This window comes from Gymnoscopelus microlampas (assembly GCF_963454915.1).
Source record: "Gymnoscopelus microlampas genome assembly, chromosome: 11".
Classification (NCBI taxonomy): domain Eukaryota; kingdom Metazoa; phylum Chordata; class Actinopteri; order Myctophiformes; family Myctophidae; genus Gymnoscopelus; species Gymnoscopelus microlampas.
Genome location: NC_139948.1, coordinates 12,902,909 through 12,929,116, shown reverse-complemented (window position 1 = coordinate 12,929,116; position 26,208 = coordinate 12,902,909). Strand labels below are relative to the sequence as shown.

Genomic DNA, 26,208 nt, shown 5'->3' with positions numbered 1-26,208 from the left:
GGCACAAAGCAACACGTTTTGAGCTTGTAGATCTGCTACTTTTGCCATTTTTTTAATCCTGAAAAGTAACAGTTTGGGACATTCTATGGTTTCCTCCCGAAAGAGACGATATTATAGTTTCATCTTAGCCTTAGATCAAGACTCAGATTTCTTATCGATTTTGATATCGATATTTAGTTTAGATTACTTATTATCCTGCCTGAGTGTTATTTATCTTATGTTACAATTTAGCTCAGTTTAATCTCTATCCTTAGGCTTTTACATTTGTTTTGTTCTAGATATTTCATGAAAAGTATGAAATGTGAAAAGTGCTGTACAAATAAAATGACATTATTATCATTATCCTATCTTTGACATTCTTCTTAACACTGTCCAAAAATAGTGTTTGTTAGTTGGTTCCATGTTAAAGTCTCAAACATCTTGATAAATGTATGTTACTCTAAATATAACGTGTTTATCCCAAAGCCACAGATGTTATCCCACCATACAGACCCTTTATGTTCGGTAATATTCCGCATTATTCGATAAATAAATGTTTCAATCTGGTCTGTCTGAACATCACTGTATATATCATTCAATGGGTGTAAGTGGCGCTGTTGCAGGTGAACACCGGTATTACACCCCATGTAATCCAGGAAATACAATGACGTTCATCCACAGAGGGGATTAAAACACTTCTTTATTAATCTATACTGAACATTAACTGAACACCAACACCCCGTATGTACGGATAACATCTGTGGCTTTAAGATAATCACTTTATATTTACAATGCATACATAAGTATAGACGCACGAGCCTTAAACACAGAACCACAAACTATTTGGTAAAGTGGCTGTTGCAGCAGGTAAATGTCCATGTAAATGTGGAACTAGAACGGCGTTCAGACGCACACGGGACTAAGACGCGTCTTTATCTACGTAATATTACGGAACACAACAGACCCGTATGGACGGGTAACATCCGTGTCTTTGTGTTTAAACACTTTATATGTTGGATTGGGTTCATTTATGAGGATTTATGATCCGTTTAAAACTACCAACAAACATCAGACTCGATCACCATATACAATCCCTGACGGGCCGTCTTGATCCAAGACTAAAGTAGATTTATAAACACACATGAACATATGGCAGGGTTAGATCTACAAACCCCCACACAGTGAGTGTTTAAACTTTAGATATAAATCAAACATTACCTTCAGCAGAGCGGCGCGACGTGGTGCAAGCTAAAATGTTTGAAAGCAGACGTAGTGCGCCTTGCGTCTGTTTTAAATCAGTTTTCACATCCGGTTTAAAGCCCCGCCTACTGGATCCGGTGCGTTGAACACGTTCAAACGAACGTCACATGGACAAACCATTTGCGTTTTCCGACCGGATCTTCATCCTGCAGAGTGAATAGATCCCCACAGACTTCTTTTTACTCATCAACACTAAATCATCTTCACCTGTGCAGAGCAGCGGTGTAAAGTAACTAAGTACATGTACTCCTGTACTTACGTACAATTTTGAGGTATTTGTACTTTATTTGAGTATTTTCAATACTTTTACTTCTACTCCACTACATCTCAGAGGCAAATATTGTACTTTTACTTCACCACAATTACTTGAAAGCTTTAGTTACTAGTTACTTTATAGATGTTTAATATGATTACAAAACATGCATTAACCACTACAGTCCTATGCATACTTAGGCTATTTGAAATCTACAAGCTCGCAATGCGTTGTGAGCTTGTAGATCTGCTGTTTTCAAAGCATTTTTACACATTTGGAAACTTGTGAAATGGGATATTCTGCAAAATGAGTACTTTTACTTTCAGCACTTAAGTATATTTTAATGTGAATACTTTTGTACTTTGCATATGTGAATCGTGTATATTTACATATTTGAATAAATTGTCTATTTAAAACCAGTATGTTTTAAAACAAAAAAAAATCAATTCAATTTAAAATACAGCATCACAATCATTTTAACCACTTTATCCATATTTTATACTTTGGCCATTCAAAAATATCAGATCTACAAGCTCACAGCGCGTCACTTCGAGGCGGCGCAGCGAGCTTGTACATCTGATATTTTTAAAAATGTTTGAAACATCTTGTTTGGAACATTTTGAATGATGTTGAATTTCTTAACATAACTTTTCTCTTCTGGGGGTCCCTGGCACTAAATATTTTTCAGATGGGGGCCCCTGGGCCAGGGGGTCCCTAGGGGTCCGTGGCCATAAAGCATACGTTAATGTGGGGGTCTCTACTGATTTATAGCATCCATAACTAGACACGTCGCAATTCTGGGAAATTGCAAAGTGTGGTTGCGCCGACCGTATCACGACTCGAGGGATACGCCGGGAGGAATACCGTCGGAGGCCGTGCGACGTGCCATTCGAATCGGGTGCCGATCGGATCCTGCCTTCGTGATACGTGCCGTTTTGATTTTAGGAAATAGGCCCCTCCCACTAAATAAATAGGCCCCTCCCACAAATGTAACAGACCAATCGTATTGTCACGTCACTCCTGATATCGCTTTTATTTCATTTTGAGAGGACTGATCCCCCCAAAAATCATGTTTTTGCCTCGGTTACATTTTGTGCATTTGTGGCGCCCCCTATGGGTCAAAATGGAAATGCTTTTGGGGATTTGTTGAGTAAACCATCCTCAACATGTGATTCAAATTTGGGATTCACCGGACGTTTCGTTCGTGATTTCTGGCATTTTTGGTAAAACAGGCCCCTCCCACTAACTTTGGAAGCCATTTACGGACGAACGGTAAGGACTATCAAAATGCTGTTTGGATATGTTTATCGCATGGGCCCAGAGATCATGTGTACCGATTTTTGACATAGAAAATTTGGACAAAATATGTGGGAGGAGGAGCTAAAAGCGTGTTTTGATGAAAATTAAAAATGGCGGAAAATCTATCCTGACACAAATGCGTCATGACCCAAGGTATCTAGGGAAAAAATATTTTTAATTTACGACCTACGGTTCAAGAGTTATAGGCCAAAACGTAAAGTGGGCTGTTATAGCGCCACCATGATGGTGTAATTTTTTTTCCAATAATTTTGAACTAAATCATGAACCACCCCTCCAAGTCTTGAAACTCTAGCCCTTACGGTTTCTGAGAAATAAATACTTGAATGGGAGTTTTTTCATTTTCCCATTAAAGTGGATGGGGACATTTAATGCACTAATAAATCAATATCAATTAAACTATGAAACCAATCTCTTAGCAAAATACAAGCACACGATTCCCGCCCGGTGAAGCCGGTCATTTTGACATATGGCACTAAATTGGGAAAAATAAATTGTGGGAGGAGATGCGGTTCAAAATAAACTGTTATGGCCTCGGAGGATAACAATAATCTGGTTGCCCTGTTAGGGCAACCACACTAACTAGACGCGTCGCAATTCAGGGCAATTGCAAAGTGTGGTTGCGCCGACGCCAGTCGCGGGCTGCGGCCGCCGGGACTCGAGGAATACGCTGGGAGGAATACTGTCGGAGGCTGCGCCATTTACATTGTCACGTCTCTCATGAGATCACTTGCGTTTCATTTTGAGAGGATCGATCCACCCCGAAATAATGTTTTTGCATCAAACGGTTACATTTTGCGCATTTGTGGCGCCCCCTATGGATCAAAGTGGAAATGCTTTTGGGGATCCGTTGAGTAAACCACCCTTGACATGTGATTCAAATTTGGGATTGACTGGAGGTTTTGTTTGTGATTTTTGGCCTTGTTTGTAAAACGGGCCCCTCCCGCTAACTTTGGAAGCCATTTAAGGACGAACCGTAAGGACTATCAAACTTCTGCTTGGAGATGTTTATCGCATGGGTCCAGAGATAATTTGTACCGATTTTTGTGAGATTTGGACAAAATATGTGGGAGGAGGAGCTAAAAGTGTGTTTTGAAGAAAATTCAAAATGGCGGAATATCTATACTTTAATGGGAATTGCAAAAACTCCCATTCAAGTATTTTTTTCTCGGAAACCGTAAGGGCTACAGTTACAAGGCTTGGAGGGGAGGTTCATAATTTATTGCAAAATTATTTAAAAAAAAGAATCACACCAGTCGGCCACATGGTGGCGCTATAACAGCCCACTTTACGTTTTGGCCTATAACTCATGAACCGTAGGTCGTAAAATCTAAATTTCTTTTTCCCTGGATTCCTTGGGTCATGACGCAACTCCTTATATAGACCACGCCCATTTGCGTCAGGATAGATTTTCCGCCATTTTGAATTTTCTGCAAAACACACTTTTAGCTCCTCCTCCCACATATTTTGTCCAAATTTCGGTACACATGATCTCTGGGCCCATGCGGTAAAGTAAGTAAGTAAGTAAGTACATTTTATTTATATAGCACTTCTCACAGAGATGGCTCACAAAGTGCTTCACATACATAGAGAATAAAAACAGAACAAGGTATTAAAAATAAGTAGAACAGTAAAAAGTCTGTACAATAATCTCAAGTATACAACAAATAGTGATGCAACGTGGACATAAAATCTAATAACATTTGCAAAAGCTTGTTCAAAGTAAACATATCCAAACGGCATTTTGATAGTCCTTTGATAGTCCTCCGACGGTATTCCTCCCGGCGTATCCCTCGAGTCCCGGCGGCCGAGACCCGCGACCGGCGTCGGCGCAACCACACTTTGCAATTTCCCAGAATTGCGACGCGTGTAGTTCCTTGAGTTTTTGATATGCAAAACACAATGGCAGTATTTGATTGTTCGGTGAAGGTGCGGCGTTATTTCTGAAAGAACTCTGTCTAGCTAACCTTTCACAGAAAGAAATTCAAAAGTGCTGGAGTATTTCAACTTAACTGTACTAACTGAGGGCTAACATAAAAATGAACGGTGCAGTACTAAGACACATCTGTAACATGTGGCTGAGTGATGGTGTGGTGAGCATCACCCTGCGTTTTGACAGCGGGCAACTCTCGGCGACATCGCCCAAAAAGATAAAGAAAATCCATCTTTCATCGCCCCCCCGCCCACTTCGCCCAATCGCCGGTTCTCATAGACTTTCATTATATTTTTGGGCGACGTCGCCCAGAGTTGCCCGCTGTTAAAACGCAGGGTCAGACTCAGTGCAGAGATTCCATGTTCAAATCCCAATCCTTTTATAGGTCAGTGCTGGAGTATTTCAATTTAAATTGACTAACTTGAGGACAGTAAGGGTATGATTATACAATATTAACAGATAAGATAAGATAAATAATGAATTAAGTGTTCTTTATAACTGTTGTGTTGGTGTTGATTTAATTTTTCAGGGCTTGATTTTGTCAGCACCTGTAATTACCTTATTTTGGCATACAGGTTGGGAAAAGCCATCTAAAACTTTAATTTTAAACTTTTCAATAAAAAAAATCCATAATTGAACCCTCTCTGCCCACTGTGAGCACAAGCAACGGACGTCCATACGACGTCCAAGTCAGACCTATGTAACCACCAACCAGACCTCCGTCCACACAACGTCCGTACTGACGGCCATACGAAGTCCAAGTCAGACCTATGTAACCACCAACCAGACCTCCGTCCACACAACGTCAGGATACGACGGCCATACGACCAACCAGACCTCCGTCCACACAACGTCCGGATACGACGGCCATACGACGGCTAAACGACGTCGATACAACGTCCGAGTCAGACCTCTGCTGCGTTGCTAAAAGACGTTGAAACGACGTCCATACAACGTCAATACACAACTCAGACCTCATCCCAAAAAGACGCTAATGGGACGGATTACTGAAAATGAATAAAGAAATGGTAGAATACTATCCCTTCCCCTCCCTCTAACTCAATGAAGCAAAGGATATGATTACTATTAACTACCATAATGAACATAATGACTGTAAAGCAGGCTAAAATAATTATGTCAACAAGGCAGGGACATTAGCTGCTATTATTATTAAATATTGATGTAACTACATAAACACGTTGATGACGTAAATACATTTGATTTACAAAATGCAAAAGTCACGTGACTATCAAGCATTTTGGTCTCACGTTGTTGCCATGACACCTGCTGGCTGAAAAAAGTCAATGCAGGTACTGACAATAATTATTAATGGCAGTTTTTTTTATGTAGTATAATTTGCTCAATTAGTGATTATTTTAATAGTATTCTGTATTTTTTGTGATATGGTGTAGTGTAGTAGGCTAGTGGTTCTCAAAGGACCCCCAAATTAATGTATTTGGCCATGGACCTCCATGCAAAATTTGTGGTTAAAATGTTTCAAAACGATTACAATTTGTCACTTTTTTTAGCAGATCGTGAGTTTGCGGATTGATAGATTTGGGAATCTTTGAAGTCAAAAGGTTTGAGAACCACTGACTGAACACACTCTTTATCTATTGCAAGTGATGAGACTAGACTACAGGGTAACCTGTGTCATGTTGATGTGAGCATATTATATTATGTGATATTATGCAAGTCATGAGACTCAGGTTCAGGTTCTATTTCTTTTAAGCTGATGTTGTGTTTCTTGCATCTCTGACAGTTAGAAAGTTGAATCTATGCTTCAGCTGCAGGGCCTGGATCTCTCACAGCAGACGGAGAAATCCAATGAAGCTCCCTTCAAAGCAGTGGTTCACAAAATGTGGGTCTGGGGCGTCCTTGAGGGGGTCCCCAGTTAAAAATTGATAAGGAACCAAATGGAACCTACTAGGTCAGGTTTGTAACTTTAAATGGTTGGAGAACCACTTTTTTAAGGCGTTTCCACAGAATAAGGGCATCGTACCACATTTGCAGAGAAGTCCTCACCAATGATTTCCTGTTGATTGGACTTCAAGAAGGGCAATGAAAACCGTGATACGGTATAACTGGAGTGACATCAAAGAGTGACTTAATAAATTATATGCATACTTTTCTTATAAATTCTTATAAAATGCCACGTTCTTTAAAATAAAAATCCTTTAATTGATACAAACACACTTTCTCATACAATGTTTAACAGAAAATATCCCACCCAACCCAGAAGCTACATTGAGAAGAAAATGTGGACCCGACATCACAACATCAGATGTCTTTCCAGTAATCTCCAAAAGGACTTTTAAAAATAACCAACATCACATAAGGAAAAATATTACAAAAGAAGTCAAAATTACAAGCAAAAGAGAAAATAAAACAGTGAGCAAAACTAGTTCTCAGGCTTATTGTACTTTTTTTTTTAATATAAAGAAATACAACATTCCTCAGTAGTCGAATGAGGGGGAAAGTCAGCCACAGCTATACACCTGTCCTTCAGTAAAGAAACTATAATATGAAACAATGGTTTGCAGCATCACCCTTCTTATGTGGTGATGAGGACAGTGATTGGTTTGATATATTAAAAAAACGTTTTTTTCTTTACACTAAACTAGACTCAACACTGAGCAGACCACTGGAACAGACCACATTATTCAGTCACAATTCAGCTCTGACATCTAAAAAAAAAAAATAGAAAAGGAAAATGTCCAATTTCCAAATTTGTGCCCACAACAGTGACAAAGCCTATCCAAAAAGCACATGAGAAGCGTGGAGTGTGGACTAGCCATGGGTCAGTTTGTTTATTTCGGGGAGGGTTGGAGACCGGGATGTGGGAGGGCAGTTGATGCTGCTGATGATGGTGGTGGTGGTATCACGGGATGCTAGGATGCACAAACACAGGATGGGGTTGGACACCGTCTATCTGTACTGGTAGTTCATGCTGGGGTCTCCTCTGCCGTAGCCCACGGGGTTGTGGTACGGAGCTTGGTTGGTGCCAAAGGCCTGGTTGTTGTTGCCGCCTCCCTGTGTGTTGTAATTCGTCTGGGTGTTGTAACCTATGGGCAAATGAGAGCGTAAAGACACATTTTCCATAAAACTGTTTATCATGCGACACGTGACTTTTTCATTTCAAGGAACCCCCAGTTTGACATGTATGATTGCAGTGGTGGAAAAAGTACTAATATTTTACTTAAGTAAAAGTATCAATACTGCAATATAGAAATACTCTGTTACAAGTTAAAGTCCAGAATTCAAAATTTAGAACAAAGTATTTTAGTACTTAAATGTTTGAAAATAGCAGATCTACAAGCTCACAATGCGTTGTGAGCTTGTAGATCGGCTATTTTCAAATAGCCTATGTATAAAATAGGGCCTAAGTGGTTAATGTATGTTTTATAATATAATAATAATTGCAAAGTAACAAGTAACTTAAGTTTTCAAATAATTGTAATGGAGTAAAAGTGCAATATTTGCCTCTGAGATGTAGTGAGTAGAAGTAAAAGTAGTGATAATACTCCAGTCAAGTAAAAATATCTCAGGACTTTACACCACTGTATGATTGTAAGCGTTACAGACCAATAAGGGTCAATTTGGTCCATTAAGGACCCCCGGACCAAACGTTGAGAACCAGTGATGTAAAAGAAGAGGAACAACACGATGTAATTAAAATCCAAGTGTTCACCCAAAATAAAAGCAGTTAATCAAACTGATAATCACTAAAATAATGATACAAAATAGTGAAAATATCTGATCTACATGCAGACAACGCCCTGTGAGCTTGTAATTATTATTTCTGCTAAACACTATTATACAATGGCGTATATATTAGGGCTTAAGTGGTTAAATAGATTTAGTTTGGTTATAAAAAAAATAGAATTCGATTCATAAAAAAAAAAAAAAGGACATTCTGCCAGAATTCTTTGTAAAAGAAAAAGAAATGCTCACACAATTGTTAAAAATAAGAAATTGTCACAATTTTGTGTTAAAACAAAATCCAGCCTAGATTAATACTGGCTTCATGCCAGCTCTCTCACCGTCGTAGCTGTAGTCTACGCTGCTCCCAGTGCCACCAGTCACCTGGGTAGGGTAGGCAGTGCTGTAGGAATAACCCCCACCGCCCTGACTGGTATTCTGGTTGAAGTTCTTCTTGCCCTGCCCGAAGCCCTGGCTGTACTGGTTGTACTGGTTGCCTTGGCCCGAGGTAGCGCCGGCCTGGTAGCCCCCTGTGGAGCCTCCGCTCACCCCGGGAGGACCGGGGTAGGACGTGGTCTTCCCGCCTCCTCCTTGGAGCATGGGGGTTTTCTTGGCTGGGGTTTTGGAGACGGCTGATGTGGCGGAGGAGGAGAAGGTGCTGTCATTCTGGTAGTATGAACCGTAGGAGCTCTGCGCCGTGGCAGGCGCCGAGTTGGCCTGCTGGCCGCCTGACTGGGCGTTCGTAGAGCCGCCGCCGCCTCCGTTCGTGCCGCCATTGTTGTAATAATCTGATAGTTGGGTGAAAATGATACGCAGAAGGCTTAGAGAAGCCACGCAGCCACAGATATGAACACAGCTTCTTGCACTGATGAGTATGCACAATGATCTATACAGTCACAAGACGCACTCAAAATTTTACATTAAAAACACCAAATATACACACACACACACACTTCATTGACCAGAGTTCTCAGAGTCTATACTAGGCACCCTCCTTTTCCACCTCTAAAACAAATCTACTCACCATACATAACCGATCTACAAGCTCACAACACATAGTGACACACCGTGAGCTTGTAGATCGGCTATTTTCGCCGAATGTTCACCCGGTGGTGTTAAATGGTTAAATGACTACATAGTTCCACAATATTGAATGGGGACATCACATTTATTTTATTTTAAAAAAGCAACAAAATATAAAAACAGCTTCACAGCCATACTAGAGGTTCTCAGATTCAGCCAGTCTTTTGTGCAAACTGTGCCAACACAGCCTCAGTCAACCTATGCATTATGCTGTCACAGTCAGGAGATGCTGTGACTCGCCAGCATTTAACACTCTCACCAAAGTAGGAATATCATGTATTCATCATGCATTCAGTAGCAATGACTTTTAGCAGTGCTGTTGACAAAAAACTGCAATGTGACATTCTCAAACGGGGAAAACAAACTGACAAAATAAAAAAAGACAAGATAATCCAACAATTATTGGAAGTGATTGGTACAAAGGCATCAACACAATCAAATAAGAACCATTCACAGAAGATTAAGTAAGTATGAAGAGAGCCCAGTAGAAAGTAGCAGTATCCAATAGGCAGTATGTTATACAACTCCCAAAAGGCAATTCATCCTTCTCGTCCAGGTGATTAAAAAAAAACATAGACACCAAACCCAAATACCAAACCCTGTTCCAGTCCAACACTTAAGATAATTTCTATTATAAACCAAGGCTGTAGTTTTGGCCGATCCGGGTTGTCCGATAATGTCCACAGTGAGAGAATGGAAGGAGACTACAGCTACATGCGCTCTGGGGCATGACGTCTCTCCGAGGTGTAGGGACAAGACATGTGGGTTTTGGCAAGACATGGCAGAAGGGCTTGATGCGACTGGATTCCCAGCGTGTGAACTTGTGGTGGAGAGAGTTCCCGATGCTGCTGGGAAGACTAGTGAGCCGTTTTTTTTTGTTTTCCTCTCTACAAGCTTTGTTTGGATTTTTTTTTCTTTTTGTCTTTTAAAAGATTGGGGAGGGGGAGGGAATCTATGTCGCAAACTCGTGGTAGCCATAGCAGTCTGAGACAAAGTCACCTAAAGAGTGAGACAGGGCAGAGAAGGGAAAAAATTAAATTAGATTTAGTTTATTTGGTCTGCCATTAAAAAAAGGCGGCAGTTATAAATTATTCCTTTGGTCAGATTATTCAAGCTTTTTTTTCTCCTCCTTTTAATTTATTTGCTGGGTTGTTTAGATTTCTCTGCTCCTGTCACGCTCATGCTGGTCAGTCCTCAGAATGGGCTGCTAGGAGGGAAAGTGTGTGTATGCGTGTAGGGGTTCTCTGATAAGAGAGAGGGGCATGTCAAAAGAACACATTCCTGTGGCTTAAAGCAGAGAAATGTAAAATCACTCAACAGCGAATAACCCAATACACATCATTTGTTTCCAAATGTTGCCTATTGTGATCCTGCGTCTTCAGCAGTCCAGACTATATGCTTTATAAAAGCCACAATATGTAGCGCTTGTAGTCCAACATCTTCTGAAGCCAAATTTATACTGAGCTGCACGCCGGTGTCGCGCACCGAAAATAGTTAATTGACAAGCTGACTACTTATCTCAGCACGATGGTTTGAGTTTGTGGATCGGTTATTTTTGGTGAGACAAACGGCGTGCAACAAAGTATATCAAGCCATTAAGATTCTTACTGCAACACAGAAAGAGTACTTTCAAACATTTTAGTAAATATTCAAATAACCAAATGCTTACTGTATCCAGAGTTGGCATTGTTCCCGTAACCGTAGGTCCCGAAGCCACCTGATTGGATCACACAGAATTCATGTACTAATTAGACAAACGTGTGACTAAATTCCAGTGCTGCACGAGCACTATTATTTTATTGAGCAAGTGATAAGAAAGTTGTCCTTGTGTTTTTATTACCTCCTTGTCCGTAGCCTCCACCGTTATTGAAGCCCCGGCCCCGCCCACGGCCTCCTCTTCCTCTCCCTCGACCCCGGTGGTTGGCTGAGTCGCCGCCAACCGAGCCTCCCATCATGCCAAAGCCTGGGACATGCTAAAAGAGGGAAACACCACATTTTCACCATGTGCACTCAATTTGCAAAAAATAACTGATCTACACTCTCACGTTACAATGGTAACAAGGGGCGACACATCATTTCTATCCACCAAGAGGTCCTTGCATTCAACTAAGAACATGTAACATCTCTGCTGTGTTGTTAGCATGAAGTAACTTGGTAAGTATCTACAGGAAATACGGAAAATTAATGTTTGGAATTATTACCTCAACACAAGTGTACCACATTCGGAAAATTTCAGTCTGTGATTGCAGTCCTTGCTTGCGTTTACCATGCACCCCGCCATTCAAATTCATCCCCATCGCTGCCAAAAGTTCTCCATCTTTTAAAAGCACTTAATGATAGATTAATCAGTTTCTTGGAGACCCCTTGGCCAATGATGGGGATTTAGTCAGGCTGTTTTGATATTGCCCCCAAATTTTGTATTTCCCCAGAAAGCTGGGAAGTCACATATGCGTGACAATGTGGAATAATGCACAAAAACAAGCATCCATATATTGGCATGATTCAGTCAGGAGAGGATTAGGAAAATGAGTGCTTGTTGGCCTACCATGGGTGGTCCTTTCTTCTTCTTAGAGGCCTCTGTCACAGAACCCTCTGGGAACAGCCTCTCCAGAGCGGCCAGGGCAGCGTAGGCCTTGGCCACCTTCTTGTTTGAGCCGGTCCCCTGGAACTTCATCCCATCGATCTCCACCTCCATCACAAAGCGCTTGTCGTGGCTGCCGCCCGTCTCCGAGATGAGCTCGTACTTGAGGCCGCGGCGCTTCTCGTTCAGCTCCATCACCGGATTCTTGCCGTGCTTGGTCAGAATTGGTCCCTGCTGGCGAGCGCTCTGCATGAACGTTATTCATGATATGCAGGAAATGTACTTTTTTACTTTCAAACGTGGTCTTTAAGGACCGTGTAGCTACTGAGGGAAATTCATCGATCAGTCCCAGCCTGTTGTACATACAGTCACATTTTAGACAAATAAAGCAATGTAATGCTAGGCAATGACTGTTTTATTGTAATGGTATGTAATGTAATGAGTGTTGTACCTCTGCAGCAGCATCAGAGCCCTCTGTAGTGGCTTGGCCTGTGGTGGCAGTGTCGGGTTCTTGTTTGACAACAGGCTTTGGTATGTCGACAGTGGGAGTAACTGCGGTTGGCTCCTCCGCTTTGACAGGCTCAGCAGTCTTGAGCTCCACCCCTGTGGGAAGACCCATGTCCTGAAGGACCTGAAGGGTGTCCATGCATACAATTTGCAGGTTAGGGTGAGGAGGAAAGTTCACAGCACCACATCAGACTCTAAAGCCAGATCCTAATACTCAAAAGTTCTGACTCCTCCAGCATGGCAGTGTTACGGGGAAATTCATGACCGTCTTGTGGTCTCCTACTCTGAAGAAGGCAGTTAGCTGCCGAAACGTTGGTTTTCATTACTCTACGTCCAGAATAAAATATTGGCACTTTGGCTACCTGTGTGTGCGGCAACTTTATCGTCTCTTGAATATAATTTGGATCAGTCTTGTGGTCTTCACTTAACAAATCAATGTCTGTAAGTAAATCACTGCTGTTTGTTTATAAACAGTTAAACCTACTGGTATTTTGGCCACATAGGTTAGATGTATAGATTTATGTTCGAACATTGATGTTATGTGAAGTCCACACAACACCGTCATGCTGTAGGACAGAGATTGGAATCTAATTATACAGTACATTTGCAGGGGCAGAAATGTCCCCTGTCCACCCCTGTGTTGCTGAACTAGTTTTACATTTACTAGGTTATATCGTAAATTACAATCTCAGGGGCAACTCCTGTTAAAAATATATCACACATGTAAAATTATCAACTAATGAACCGGTGGACTTTAATAAAGTACCATGCTTGAAATGCTTTTCAACACAGATTTTCTTCAATTTCCTTTTAGAATCATGTGGTAAGGAAATGCTCTGCTTTTAATAGCCGATCTATAAAATCAGTGAATTTGTAGATAATGCCGTAAAAATCAGCCTTAAAAGAAGTCTTGGTGCTCACCTTGACAGCTACGTGCAGCTTGGCAGTGCGTTTGGATGGGCCGTTGGCCTCGAAGGCCTTGCCGTCCACCTCTACGGCCATGGTGAAGACCGGGACGTGGACGGGGCCTGTCTGAGAGACAAGCTTGTACTGGAGGCCTGGCTTCAGCTGGTTCAACCTCATCAGGGCGTTCATGGCCTGGGGAGGCTCCGCTTTCTCCTCTGGGGCTGGGGAGGGAGAGACGGAAGATGAAATTAAAGTTTGAAGTTTTTTTTCAATGCAAAAGTGCGTCACAAGTTTCTTGCGGGAATCCTCAAAACCTCTTGAACGCTCTGAGGTGAGAGGTAGGGCATTTTAAGTCAATACTTCCCAGTTCCTACTTGGTAAGAATGCATGGTAAGTTGTACACCAATGACTTTATGATAAGCCTCCCAATTTGGTTGCTACATAGCATTTTAGGCAAAAACGCAGTGATTCTCAGTCTTTTTCATTTCAAGGGCCAATAGAACCAAATTTAAATAATGGGTCTATTTGGTTCCATTTGTACCCTCTCACAGTTAGTCCCAAAAGTGTCCATTTGTACTCTTGGTGGTTCCCGGACCTGACTTTGAGAAACCGTGTATTACAGTATGTCCAGGGTCCCCACACATTTTTAGCAATGAATTTCCAAAACTTTTCCAAAACTTTTCCAGAATATTTAGCCCAATTTCCAGGCCTATATAACAATCATTCAGCGCAATAATGTGTCTCTTACTCCTATGTACAATGCCCAAAGATAGGCAGTGTAGCAAAATAAATAAATAAAAAACAATAAAAAGTGTTTGGGGGTGGGGCACAGCCGCGAAACCTCACTCAAATAGAGCCTGCGAGCGAAAATAGGAGGGGTGGACGACGTCGTTGCACGGTTCGTTGTCGCTTGCGGTAGGTCAGGACGGTCTCATTCAAAAACATGTATTTGAATGAGATTTCATCTCCCGCTCGCGTCGCGTCACGTCGCTGGCAGTGCGGATGGGGTGTTACACAGCCTGTTCGGCGAAAAACTACTTATGTTACATATTTCGTGTAATGTTATACATGTTTATGAAAAGGTTTTGTATTAAAAAATAATCAATAGCCAAAAACAATGCATAGCCAAATATTTTTCCAGGACCCTTGATAAATTCCAGGACCTTTGATGAAGTTTGATCAATTCCAAACCTTTTCCAGTACTGGATTTTTTTTTTTTTAATTTCAAAATATTTCCAGGAATTTCATGACCGTGGGGACTGGTACGATTAAATCAAATAACTTGCTGTCTGGCTCTTTGTGTCTCCTTATCAACTATGCAGTTGCCTGCTGGCTGGGTGAAGTTTTAAAATCCATGCTACAGATTCATACAGATCTACATTACAACCAAACAGATTCACACAGAAACAACTTCACTTTAAGTAGCACTTATTTACACTGGTCAGCATACAGTACAGTGCTATTTGTGCGTACATTTATCATGGTGTTTGCAATGCACTAATTATTACAGCATGTAGTGTTTATGGCCTGTGTGCCGATTATTAAAATATATTTACACTTTAGAATGTAGGCCCTAATCCTCAAACAACAGTGAACCCTTAGTGGTCCATTTACACTTTCAGAATAACAAGTAAGCAACATACCTACTATGTACTGTATCAAAGATAGTCGATGAGATTCAAGTGCAGAGGCAATGATAGGAAATACCACAGCGAGCGTAGAGGGAGACTGAATTGAACCCTGGCTAGAGTGAAAACTGAAGAGGTGGGTTTTCAGACTGGGGCAGAAGGTGGAGAGCGACACTGCAGTGTCCTCACTGGAGGAGGGAGGGCTTTCTACTGCCAGTCTAGGTCAGTGGTTGTCAAAGTGGGATCCGAGGACACCCAAGGGTCCTTGAGGGCGTTCCACAGGGTCCCCAGATAAATAACCGATAGTTAGGAACTAAATGGACCCTTACAGTCAGTCCTTCAAAATGAAAAAAGTTGAGAACCGGTCTGATCTAGACTACCTGGGATGTGAAGCAAGCAAACAATTTCACCTAATTACTAGCAAGCACTTACACTTCTTCTGCAGCTTTTTCTTCTTCTTGTTTGGACTCTTGTCATCCATTCCATCCTCTTCCTCAATCGGTCTCTTCATTGGTGGAGCGTAGGTTGTGCTGGGTGGGATTTGCACTGAAAACACAAGCGACCAGACGCATGAGATTTTTGAAAAAGTTTTACAGAGCAGGGTCTGTCCGTAGTTCATGCAATGACAATAAAACCACACCATCACATAATAGATGTATTTATAGAGCACTTTTCTAAAAGTGAGAAGTAAAAATGCAAGAATCAATCATCAATAAAAGAAACAAGGTCTACAGTGTAGACCTTGTTTCTTTTATTGATGTAGACTCTACACGGTGCTCAGTAAACAGTATGAAAACAGAAGAGCCAAAATGAAGTTGTCAAAATGAAACAAAAGGTTATAAAAAAGAAGAAAAAGTAAAACAAAAAAAGAAGACGAAACAAAACAAGTGACACAAGCCAATAAGCTTATCTTTCTGTCAAGGCTGAGAGAAGTTAGATGGTAGGCAGAGTCAAAATAAAATGAATGGTTCTATCTTTGAGTTGTGACACAGTCTCTCTCCCCCGTTCGCGCTCTACTACACCATATGTGTAGAGCTCCAGCACACAAGATGGTCACAATACTGCCATGTCGGAGGACAGAGGAGGCAGAAATTGGAGTATTGAATTTAACTATACTAGGGATGGTCATTTGGACCCATTTTTCGAGGTCGAAACTTGTTGGCAGTTGCCTTTTAATAAAGGCTGTTTGCTCCGTTTTACCTTTGAGTGCCGGATCGTCTGTTTCCCTCTAATGTATGCTTTTATTTTAAGATCCATGCTACATATACTAACACAAAATGGGACAGCATACCTGTGTAATCAATAATGGTCTCACTCCGGGGCCTCCTGGGCATCTTGGAGGGGAGTGGGTCCATTCCCAGCACTTTGTGAAGCTGTCCGAATGCAGACAGCCGTAAGGCATGCTGAGGACACAAGAGACAAGACACAATCAATTTCACATGCACTGCAGTGTGGAAGGACAAGTAGGCACACACCTCATGCCTGATTTATACTTGGTAACGCATCATGTTGCACACCGGAAATAGCTATTTTCAGTGCGTGACACTGGAACACAACTAAATATAAAGCAGTCTTCAGGCAGACCGCGGCTCACCTGTGCGCTCTGCGTAATGTCTTCTCTTTGCTGGCGATCCAAATGACCGATGGCGTCTGTCAGGTCCTTCTCACACGGATCACAGATTCCAGAACCATCTGGAGGTAAAGGAGTCATTTGTAGGCTGCCTTCTTTAGGGCGCCAATAAATGTGTTACTATGTGCTACTATATGCAGTCATGTGCTTTGAAATATTATTTGGTGCTCTCTCCACATTAATCCGCCTCATTTATTTTTGTGTGCTCAAAAGAAAAAAAAACTAGGGCCCGACCACTGCCAGATTTTTGGGTCCGATACCAATCCTGATTTTGTAGAGTCGGGACAAAATGGTTGCATACTTGCAGATTTTCAATGTCGTCAAAAATGTCAAATAATGGTTTAATAAATTAATCAACCACTTGAGTGTTATTTTATACTCCCTCGCACAACAGTGGGGTGCAAAAATAGTACAAATAGCCAATCTACAAGCTAGCAACATGTTGCATCAAGACGCGCTGTGAGCTTATAGATAGCCTATTTTCACCATTTATGACATTTTTTAAACGTTTAGTCTATAATGACATGCCCAAAATAGGGATACCGGTAGATTACTAATCCATTTATTTTAATAAATGATCAAGTATTTGAGTATACTTTTTTTATAATCGATTAAATGTATTAGTTTGATTAACTGAGCTGCCTACCTGCCATGAGGATCCCAGAAGCTAGACATTCTAGAACCCTCCGCAGGGCTTCTCCTGCACCCATTGGCCGGTTCCCTGTGCCGATAGCTTTTTCACACAGTAACTCCAGCGGCTGTAAAGGTAGGGAGAGAAAGTTCTTATGATGCTGTGGAACAGACTGCCGATGCCAACGACACGCCACCCTGGCCTGTTTCTCCCACAAAACCCGTAGGCAAGAATTGACTGTCACCCGCGGGGGACCGGAGGATGCCTAAGGTGTGACTCACCCAGCCGCGGAGAGGAGCCCATGTGGGGACACGGGCGCACAGGTCCCTCAAGATGCGGATGACGATGACACAGGAGCGCAGCCCGTTGGCCCTGGCCTGTGGACACAAGCAGGGATTGGGGGGGAGGGAGGGAGGAGGACAGAGGGGCCTTAGTCTTAAGAGGACACCATCAGGAAGGAAAAGCAGACGAGCATAACAATACACAATCAAACTGACAAAAGAAAAAAACAAAGCCACACAGACTACAAGGATTTAACTTTGTCATTATGGCTGAAATCAACGGGGACTCTGTAATGGCAGACATTAGAAGGTCTGTACGAATATTGACATTTGCGGCTGTTAAAGTAGAGAGCTGGATTGATGAAACTAACAGTTATTGTGGGCATGGCGGATTTGTTATGTGTGGGGAAACTGTGCTAATGAATTTAGTTGAGGAATGAGGCTGTATAGCATATTATGAACAAAACCTAGTCACTACTGCTACAAGTGATGTCAGCGATACTTTGGTGGGTAATTTCTTTTGGAGAAAACCAGTAGGAAAATACGTGCGACTCCCAAATATAGGAAACGAGGTGCAATATTCCTTTTATTGCGGCACACAGAAAACCGAGACACAGCCACAGAGCATGGGGAGTAATCGAGGCCACAAACTCTACAAGAACAAGCGGCAGGTGATGGGACAGCTTATCGGTAACGCCCGATTTATACTCGTCATAGGACGTGCTGTGAGCCAAAAATAGCTGATCTACAAGCAGCTATTTTTGGTGCGCGTCGCGTCGTGCGACAGAATAAATCTAGCATAAAAGTGAAAAAGCCAAAGATGACACAGTAGTGTGACTAGTTATCCACAGACGTTGCTAGCAAAAAGAAAACAACTAAGAATCATCATCTTTGATGGTAATGCAGGTGCTCTACAAGTAGCTTGTATCCAATACAAAATAATATAACAAGACTGTAACTCACACCATATCATAGAAATATTGCACCTGGATATATAGATCACTCAAGCAACTTGTATGCTTTGTTAAATTCAATTCAGCAGTGGTTAATGTAAATGATTGCCTGGGAGATTGTTGAAGCTTGGGGACTAAAAGGGCAGCAATGGACTATTGGCACTGCAATAGAACCTGGTTAAGTCAGCAAAGCAACTAAAATTTAATGACAAAGGTTTCCTCAGAAACACTCGTATGTATCATTAAGTGTTACACTTAGAGAAAAAGAAGAAAAAAGGAAAAAAACATAACGGCCAAATAAAAGACAAAAACAGCATACATGGAAAAAAAAGAAGTTCAAAAAACCAACTCAAAACTACTTTTTTTGTGTTTTGTTTGTTTTCTTAGAGACAAATAAAGACAAGATGCAAACCTGGAACCACTTGGCGTGGCGGAGAGACGCCAAGGCAGTTAGGCATTTCTGCCTGTCCAGAACATCCGGAGGATCGTTGACTGAAAGCGTTTCTATTGGCGGGTGGAATAAGAAGACAAGGTACAGTTTGACCAAGGGGGGTTCTGTCAGACCGGCCAGGGGGGAACACAGGCAGCCTTCCCAAACCACAGGCTGGAATAGGGGGAAGAGGAGGGGGACCCCTACCGCCGGAGAACCAACCAAACATCTTGCAACCTCCCCCCACACCGTTAATATGGCTTTTTTTAGTATGGTCCCACAACTTAAAAAAGACCACTTGGGAGTAACAAGCTACACTATGTGATGTGTGGGTTTGTGTGTGGTACCTGGAAGATAACAATGTATGTATGGGGGCGATAAACAAACTGTCATAAAGGGAGGTTGCATCTCCATATCAGTTCAATGTTAACTCAATAAATGTGAACCTCAGTTTCAGTGGTTAAAGTCCTGAGGTGCATTTTTCTTTTTTCTTTTTATAAACGGGAGGCAGAACCCCTCCTCATCACCCCTGTACTGGGTACACTGCACTTAGCCCCTTCCGAGACAGAGAGCGTCCAGTTGGTCAAAGGTCCAGCGTCCCTAAAAATTGACAAACTAGAAGGCTTGACAGAGAGAATCAGAATTGGAACCACAGGCAGCAGTTATCAGATGCACAAAAAAATCGGATATTCAAACAGGTCCACACTGCAGCAAAACTGATGGCTTTAATAGAAAACCCAAAAGCTGGGGGCATGGCTGCTGGCATGGGGTTACAGATGAATTCAAGGGGTTGACACCTGGCCAACTGATTAACCACATGAACCCTAGCATCCTTATTCTGAGCATGTCATAATAGGTGAACAATCTGTGAAAATAGCAGAGCCACAAGCTCAACGCGTCACACTGCGATGCGTTGTGAGCATGTAGATCGGCTATTTTCGGAGAAAAGATTTTGTGTAGAGGGAAAGTGGGCCATGGATAGACCCCTGGAGGACACCGGTCAACAAAGTATATAAGATTTAAATGGTTAACCACTTAAGCACCATTATATCTTGTCATGTGATGAATCACGAAAATAGCCAATGTACAAGCTTACGTCTGCTATTTTAGCTGTTTTTGAAGATTTTCAACTATGATAACATGCCAAAAATAGGGACGCGAGGATGAAAGTGCTTAACCCCATCTTCTTGTTTCAGGCATCAGGAAAATGCAACCAAATGCAACCAGAAGTAAAGCGACCATTATCTCAAGCACCGAATGTGTTTTTCAGTAGCCATCTCCAAAAGAGCAGCCGGTTTCAAGTGTTTACAGTACCTTAAGCTCCTCTAGCCCAGTGAACTATTAGGGTAGGTATTTGACTGTGACTGGGCGAACATGACATTCAGCCATGCAGAGTCAAAGGGGTCCCTGAGCCCCATCTCTAACCTCACGCCCCTTCCCTACTGAGGAATGCCAGAGACACTGTGCAGCCCATCGTTGGGTCTAGCGACCAAAGACGTTCTCATCACTCCTTTTGTTTTTGCTAGTCATTTTTGCTGCAATGCAAACCGTTCATCATCAATATAAAAAAAACACATGCAAACAAAGTGGTCTCTGGTTTTTTTGTGTGTTAAATTCTCAGTAAGCCTTCATATAGTCGGTTCTTTGACCATAAAAAGGGGGAGAGAAAGCCATGTCTGACGGTCATGGCGGTCAGTTAATACTAACTGTCCTATACTGTATATTGGGCCATCAAAAATGTACAATCACATTACATGGAACTATGAGAAATGTCTAGAGGGCTATAAACATAGCACTGGTTCATTATGTGACAGCTGGCTCGTATCCCCTAGCTCCATTGACGGCCCAATAAACAATATCTGTCTAGGCTGCCTGCTTGGCCTCTCTGCTCAGCATGGGCTCCGCTGGGGAAGACGTGGAGCCCTTGCGTGGCATCTTACCTCCTGCGGCCGCCTTCTCCACGTCCTCGCGGACTAGCGGCGACGTCATGTGAATAGTGAGGGTGAGCGGAGGCTCCTTCGTGGTCTTGATGACAATCGTGGCTTCGAGGATGTGCTGGGTCACCACGTATGTGTCCTCCGAGATCACCTGTAACAGAGGAAGGAGAGAATGGAGGCTTGTTGTGTGATTTGTGTTGTGCGGACCAGTTAGGGGACTAATGGTGTTTTTCCATTGCATAGAACCTGCCCATCTTGAGTTTTTTGGTTTTCCATTGTACATTTAACGGCATGGCTCAGCAGGAGTCTAGCCATCTATGAGGGCTGGTCGGTCTGTCTTTAGCTAATCTCGCAAACCACTGGACCAGTGCCAAATGTTTCAGTTACAGTAGTGACCCGAGGCCGGTTGGCCTCAGTCATCTCTAAGCTCGACTACTGAAACTCCCTCCTTATTGGCCTCCGGGCATGCTCACTTAAGCCCCCAATGATCCAGAATGCTGGAGCACTCCTCCTGGTCAACAATCAGCCAAAAGGTTTTCACCCTAGTCACCCCCACATTTAACTCCCTTCAATAACATCGGGTTGCTACCCACACCCGCTACACAACGCTGATGCTCGCCTACAAGGCAATTAAAACGCCTATACCGCTCATTGTTTTCCTGGTATCCAAGTTACTTCTAGTGCACTACTTGGTTCTCAATCGATGACTATTTACCTTGTTTTCGAACTAGAGCAGCTTACTCTGCTGCAACTGAACTAACACATTAACAGAGGATTTTACAGTGTAGACTGGGACAGAAATTGTATCAAATGGGTGTCTCTGGCCTAATGCATATCACACTGGGTGCCCTTGAAATAAATAAACAAGGATCGCCGTTATGCAACACTCCTCTCACCTGGAGTTGCACAGCCAGGTTTTCTGACACTTTCTTCAGCAGGGTGATGGTGGGCTTGTCCTTACAGAGCAACACCAGCTCCAGATCTAAATCTCCCTTCAACAGGAGGCCCTTGGCCACCAGGCCCACCCTCATCACCCCACGCAGAGAGCGGGTTAACAGCTCCTTTGGGTCACTGAGAGAAGACACCAGAGGGGAGGGAGAGAATTTAACATTAGTTAGAACACATTTTGTGAACAAAAACAAAACAAATCCACTGCGAGTAGAGCCGGGCAACATATAGGATTATAATCTAATTGAATGCCATCAGGGCCTGAATGCCAGGAATCGCACATCATTTCATTGATTCTGGAAAATGTAGCACTTATAAAGCAGGAGATTACTGCACACATTTACAAACGTACAACAATGTTACTAATATAATCAGCCAACATGAATGCTGGAGGACTGGCAGGCGTTGTATAGACAGACCGACCGTCCCATTATGTGCCCTCTCTCCTATGTCATGTTGCGCACCAAAAATAGCCGATCAATAAGCTTGTAGATGGGCTATTTCTGTGACACCGAAACTATGAATCAGGATTCAAGTGACGGTTATGTCTACTGACATTCCGTGTTCTTTCACCTCTCTTTCTCAGTCTCTGGGGCGTCCGGTTCTGTCTTAATGGTAACGGTACCCTTCTCTTGTTCATCCAACCAGTCGGACACGGCCTTGAGGGCACGCTCTGTGTGAGACACCATGTTCTGGACACTCTCCAGCTCCTCCTGTGTGGGGTAGATGGCCGAGTGTTTGGCCATGACGTGACGATCGTCATTCATGAAGATGCGCATGGCGCGGTGCCGCATTGGAGGAGGCTGTGAACAGAAAAGACGACAGCTCTTCAGTACCGAAAATTATTAAACACACATTGTAAACTGACTCCAGAGAGTCCAGAGAAACCGAACAGGTTATAGATAGGTAAGAGGTAGGTAGGTTAGAGCTCAGCAAGGGGTTAACAAATCTGTTCCAAGGTTTTAAGTTACGGTAAGTTTTATTAGGGGAATCACTCCTTGTTTCCTGTCGGTCTTCTACTGGAAAAAGATTATCCAGCTATCAGAGGGGGTTGGTAGTGCCCCCTCAGACAGACAGAAGAGTGCCCAGGGGAATACAAAAGAAGGAATGCAACACCTTTCTTCACATGATGTGCCCTGGGATTTAAATCTAGTCCATGAATATAAGTGTGAATGAATGTATTTTACATTCAGAGGGGGGGTTCTCTTCTCAGACTGAGTGAATTTACATTTAATTCATTCCATTAGCTTTATTTTCAAAAAAGAAAATTAAGGTCTGTGCCTTGGTCACAACTAAGTCATATATCCGTGTTGCTAGTATATTTATATCACATAGTTGGTTAGGATTAACAAAAACATTGACTAAACAGGTTGCCACCAATGGTGCTTACATAAGTCATGCGTGCATGTTGCCGAAACCTATTTACAGTCAGCAGGGCACTGAAGTGGAAGCAGTGACATGTGTTTCTACAGCCGAGGGCAGCTTGTACCGAGGAGTGACAACACACTGGCACAAGATGCTCTTTTTTTCCTCTACACCAAACCTCTTTGCCAAAAATAGTCAATCTACAAGCTTGTAGATCTGCTATTTTTGGCTTAAGTTCTTCTCATAATAGGGATGCTAGCTAGGGTTCAAGTGGTTAATGTTAAAAAAAAAGTTCCTATCACAAAGATTTGCCAGCCCCCCTGTAGTAACTCTGAGGACACCCTAGGGGTCCCAGACCGCCTGTTGAAAACCACCGTTTTAATTGATTTGATTAATGTTTCTATTTGAGAACATTCAACTTTCAAAAAGTTTTGATGGTTTTCAAAATGTTCGCTTATTGACATGCCCACATTAGGGGATTTCACGTCGTTACAAATTGCATGATTGCTGTATTGGCAATTATCCATGGGTTAGATGTCTGGCCATAAGAATTACCATAGTTGGTCAGCAGAGAGTTGGCTCCTCTTCAGTCCAGTCAGTGAATGGCAGTGTTTAAGGTCTTCACAGCAGCAGAGGACAACAACTTTGGCCCCTTTTGGAGAAAAGACAACATAAAGAAATTAAGCAATTTAAAATGATATTTTTCAGTTTTCTGAAGAGCCTGACCTATGTGGTTCAACAGGAATGCTAGAGATGTAAAGGAAGGGTGTATTTTCTGGCCCCCGTAGGAGGGGCTGCTTAGATGGCTATGATGACCACATGAACCCTAGCATGCATATTCTGGGGCAAACGTTGACCGACAATGGCAAACCTACATGCTCACAACACGCTGTGTGAGCTTATTTTGAAAGAAGACATTTAGTGTAGAGATTATAAATTCATAAAAAATAACAGTTGTCGTTGAAAGATTTCAAACCTGCTGCCTTCCAATTCCCAGGTGGCATTCTCTACCCACTCAGGCTCAGTTACGGCCAACCCAAATATATGTTCGTATGAGATATGTAGCCTCCGCAGCAAGAGATTTATGATAACCATTATGATACTAATACTGTAACCAAATGAACTACTTAACAGATGCGTTTTCTGCTTCAGTTTAAGTGGCTGGCAGACCCGGGGCACAGCAGCACATGCCTCACTGCATGCCTTCACTGGCAGAAATGTGATTGATTGTGAATTTGTGATTAATCAGTTGCCAGGCACACGGCCTAAATAATCCTGGGAGGTGCAGGGCATCAGTCACATTCATAACACAAACGTTTTACCTCAGAAAACAATAATAAGCAGCTGTTATACAACCCCAAACTGAACGTAAGAAATAGTTATGAAAAAAGTTAAATCACATTCACGAATGACTGATTTTTAATTGTCTGTTCTGTTTTACCCTCAGTGGTGAGTTAGCAATACGTCTGTAAACAAGGCCAGGGAATTAATGACACGAAAACAAACAAAAAGAAACGCATCAAGTTAGTGTGTCTTAGAATTAAGAGCTGAATTGATCAATCTAAGCAGTTATCTGTCTCAGGTAGAACCTGTTGAATCATGCATTCTAACATCTTTGTCTTAAACATGCAGGTTAATTCATCCAGTGGACAAAGGGAAGCAAATGGACCCATGTTCCATTTGTTACTCTCAAATTTAAATGTACTAGAGATGAAGACCGGCTGAGGCCACTGATTACCCAACCTCTCCTTTTGTCTTACACAACTCAATCCTCACGTGTTAATTCATCCATCTGTTAACCGTGCGAGTGCATCAAATGGAACGCAAAATGGACGAGTTGAACGTAAGACAGGCCACTGATAACCACACAGCAACCTCGCCAGGAGGAGAGGAGAATCGGTCCAGACGAGACGCCATTTTAATTCTAACCCGCTATGTGTGGCTGCTGCTGCTGGGGCTTTTTTAGTCCCCACCCCCCAAATTACCCTCTCCGTGCTAACTTTAGCCTCATAGCCGTCTTACGAACCCACCACCCGGTCAAATGTCTGTTTACCAAACACGGGCCTTGGAGAAACAAACCCCAATATGTGACAAACACACACACGCGCGAAAACGCGAATTAAAACAGCGAGTTTCACAATGAATGGCCGAGGTGGGAGGAAAGCAGCCATCATCTTCTCTCCATTAACTAGCATTAGCGTTAGCATTAGCTAGGCTGTGGTTCAATGAACAAAGACTGGTTGCTGGACCGATATGCCGACACATTGAGACGGCCCTTTAATACAAATACTATTATTTTACCGTTCTCCTCGGCCACTCACTGGGTACAAACGCCCCTTTCTGTTTGATAATAATGCACAATATTATTAAATAGCTGTTAGCACGTACCGTCAGCGTCTTGCTAAATGGATGTCTGCTTGTCTGCCTGCCGCCGCACGTTTTGCTCATTTGATGCCGCCTGCGTCCTGTCCGCTGTAGACGACGAAAAGAAACGCCCACGATCTGCAAATGCTTGGCAGTCATTGGCTGGCGATGGTGAATGACATCAAACGTGTCCAATCATAGGTTAGAGAGGAGGTAGATGGATGGGTGTGGCTTAGACCCCGATATGTTATAACTCTATGCTTAGACCCTAATCCGGTCTAGAGCGGACACGGAAACGGCATTTAGTGTGTGCAAGCTAATATATGTATGTAATGCTGATGTCTATGGCTGATGTCTACAGGTATGTAAGTATTGTGTGTGGAACTTACCGGATACAGTAGGCAGGCCCAAGACCGGATCTGAGCACAGAACAGTATATAGAAACCAGGCTTTCCACAGGTACTGCGGAAAGCCTGGTGACGCGCGGTTATGTGTGGCTTGTGTGGATGGTCCAGGATGG

At 42.6% G+C, this 26,208-nt stretch overlaps 1 protein-coding gene across 5 annotated transcripts; it reads right to left on the bottom strand.

Moving 5' to 3' along the window:
• Positions 1–6,899: 6,899 nt before the first annotated feature.
• Positions 6,900–25,786, bottom strand: ilf3b (interleukin enhancer binding factor 3b). 5 transcript variants are annotated; one of them, XM_084071105.1, is made up of 18 exons: positions 25,713–25,786; positions 23,880–23,976; positions 22,533–22,762; positions 21,908–22,082; positions 21,015–21,162; positions 19,057–19,148; positions 17,692–17,787; positions 17,426–17,537; positions 16,744–16,874; positions 16,441–16,552; positions 15,582–15,695; positions 13,537–13,742; positions 12,560–12,739; positions 12,073–12,354; positions 11,368–11,500; positions 11,197–11,244; positions 8,786–9,232; positions 6,900–7,807 (listed from the first exon to the last, which is right to left on the bottom strand). In XM_084071105.1, exons 2-18 carry the CDS (start codon positions 23,880–23,882, stop codon positions 7,671–7,673), a joined length of 2,646 nt encoding a protein of 881 aa, XP_083927231.1. In that variant the 5' UTR covers positions 23,883–23,976; positions 25,713–25,786; the 3' UTR covers positions 6,900–7,670. The 5 variants fall into 5 exon arrangements, with proteins under 5 accessions (XP_083927231.1, XP_083927232.1, XP_083927233.1 ...); XM_084071106.1 differs by having other exon boundaries at positions 12,073–12,342; XM_084071107.1 differs by having other exon boundaries at positions 12,073–12,339.
• Positions 25,787–26,208: the final 422 nt, after the last annotated feature.

What these genes read in the sequence shown, in the direction of transcription:
- ilf3b (XM_084071105.1), bottom strand. An exon ending in GGGCTCCTCTCCGCGGCTGG is followed by an intron (nt 17,538 to 17,691) that starts GTGAGTCACACC and finishes CTACCTTTACAG; the next exon opens with CCGCTGGAGTTACTGTGTGA. An exon ending in CAATGCCAACTCTGGATACA is followed by an intron (nt 9,233 to 11,196) that starts GTAAGCATTTGG and finishes CCCAACTATCAG; the next exon opens with ATTATTACAACAATGGCGGC.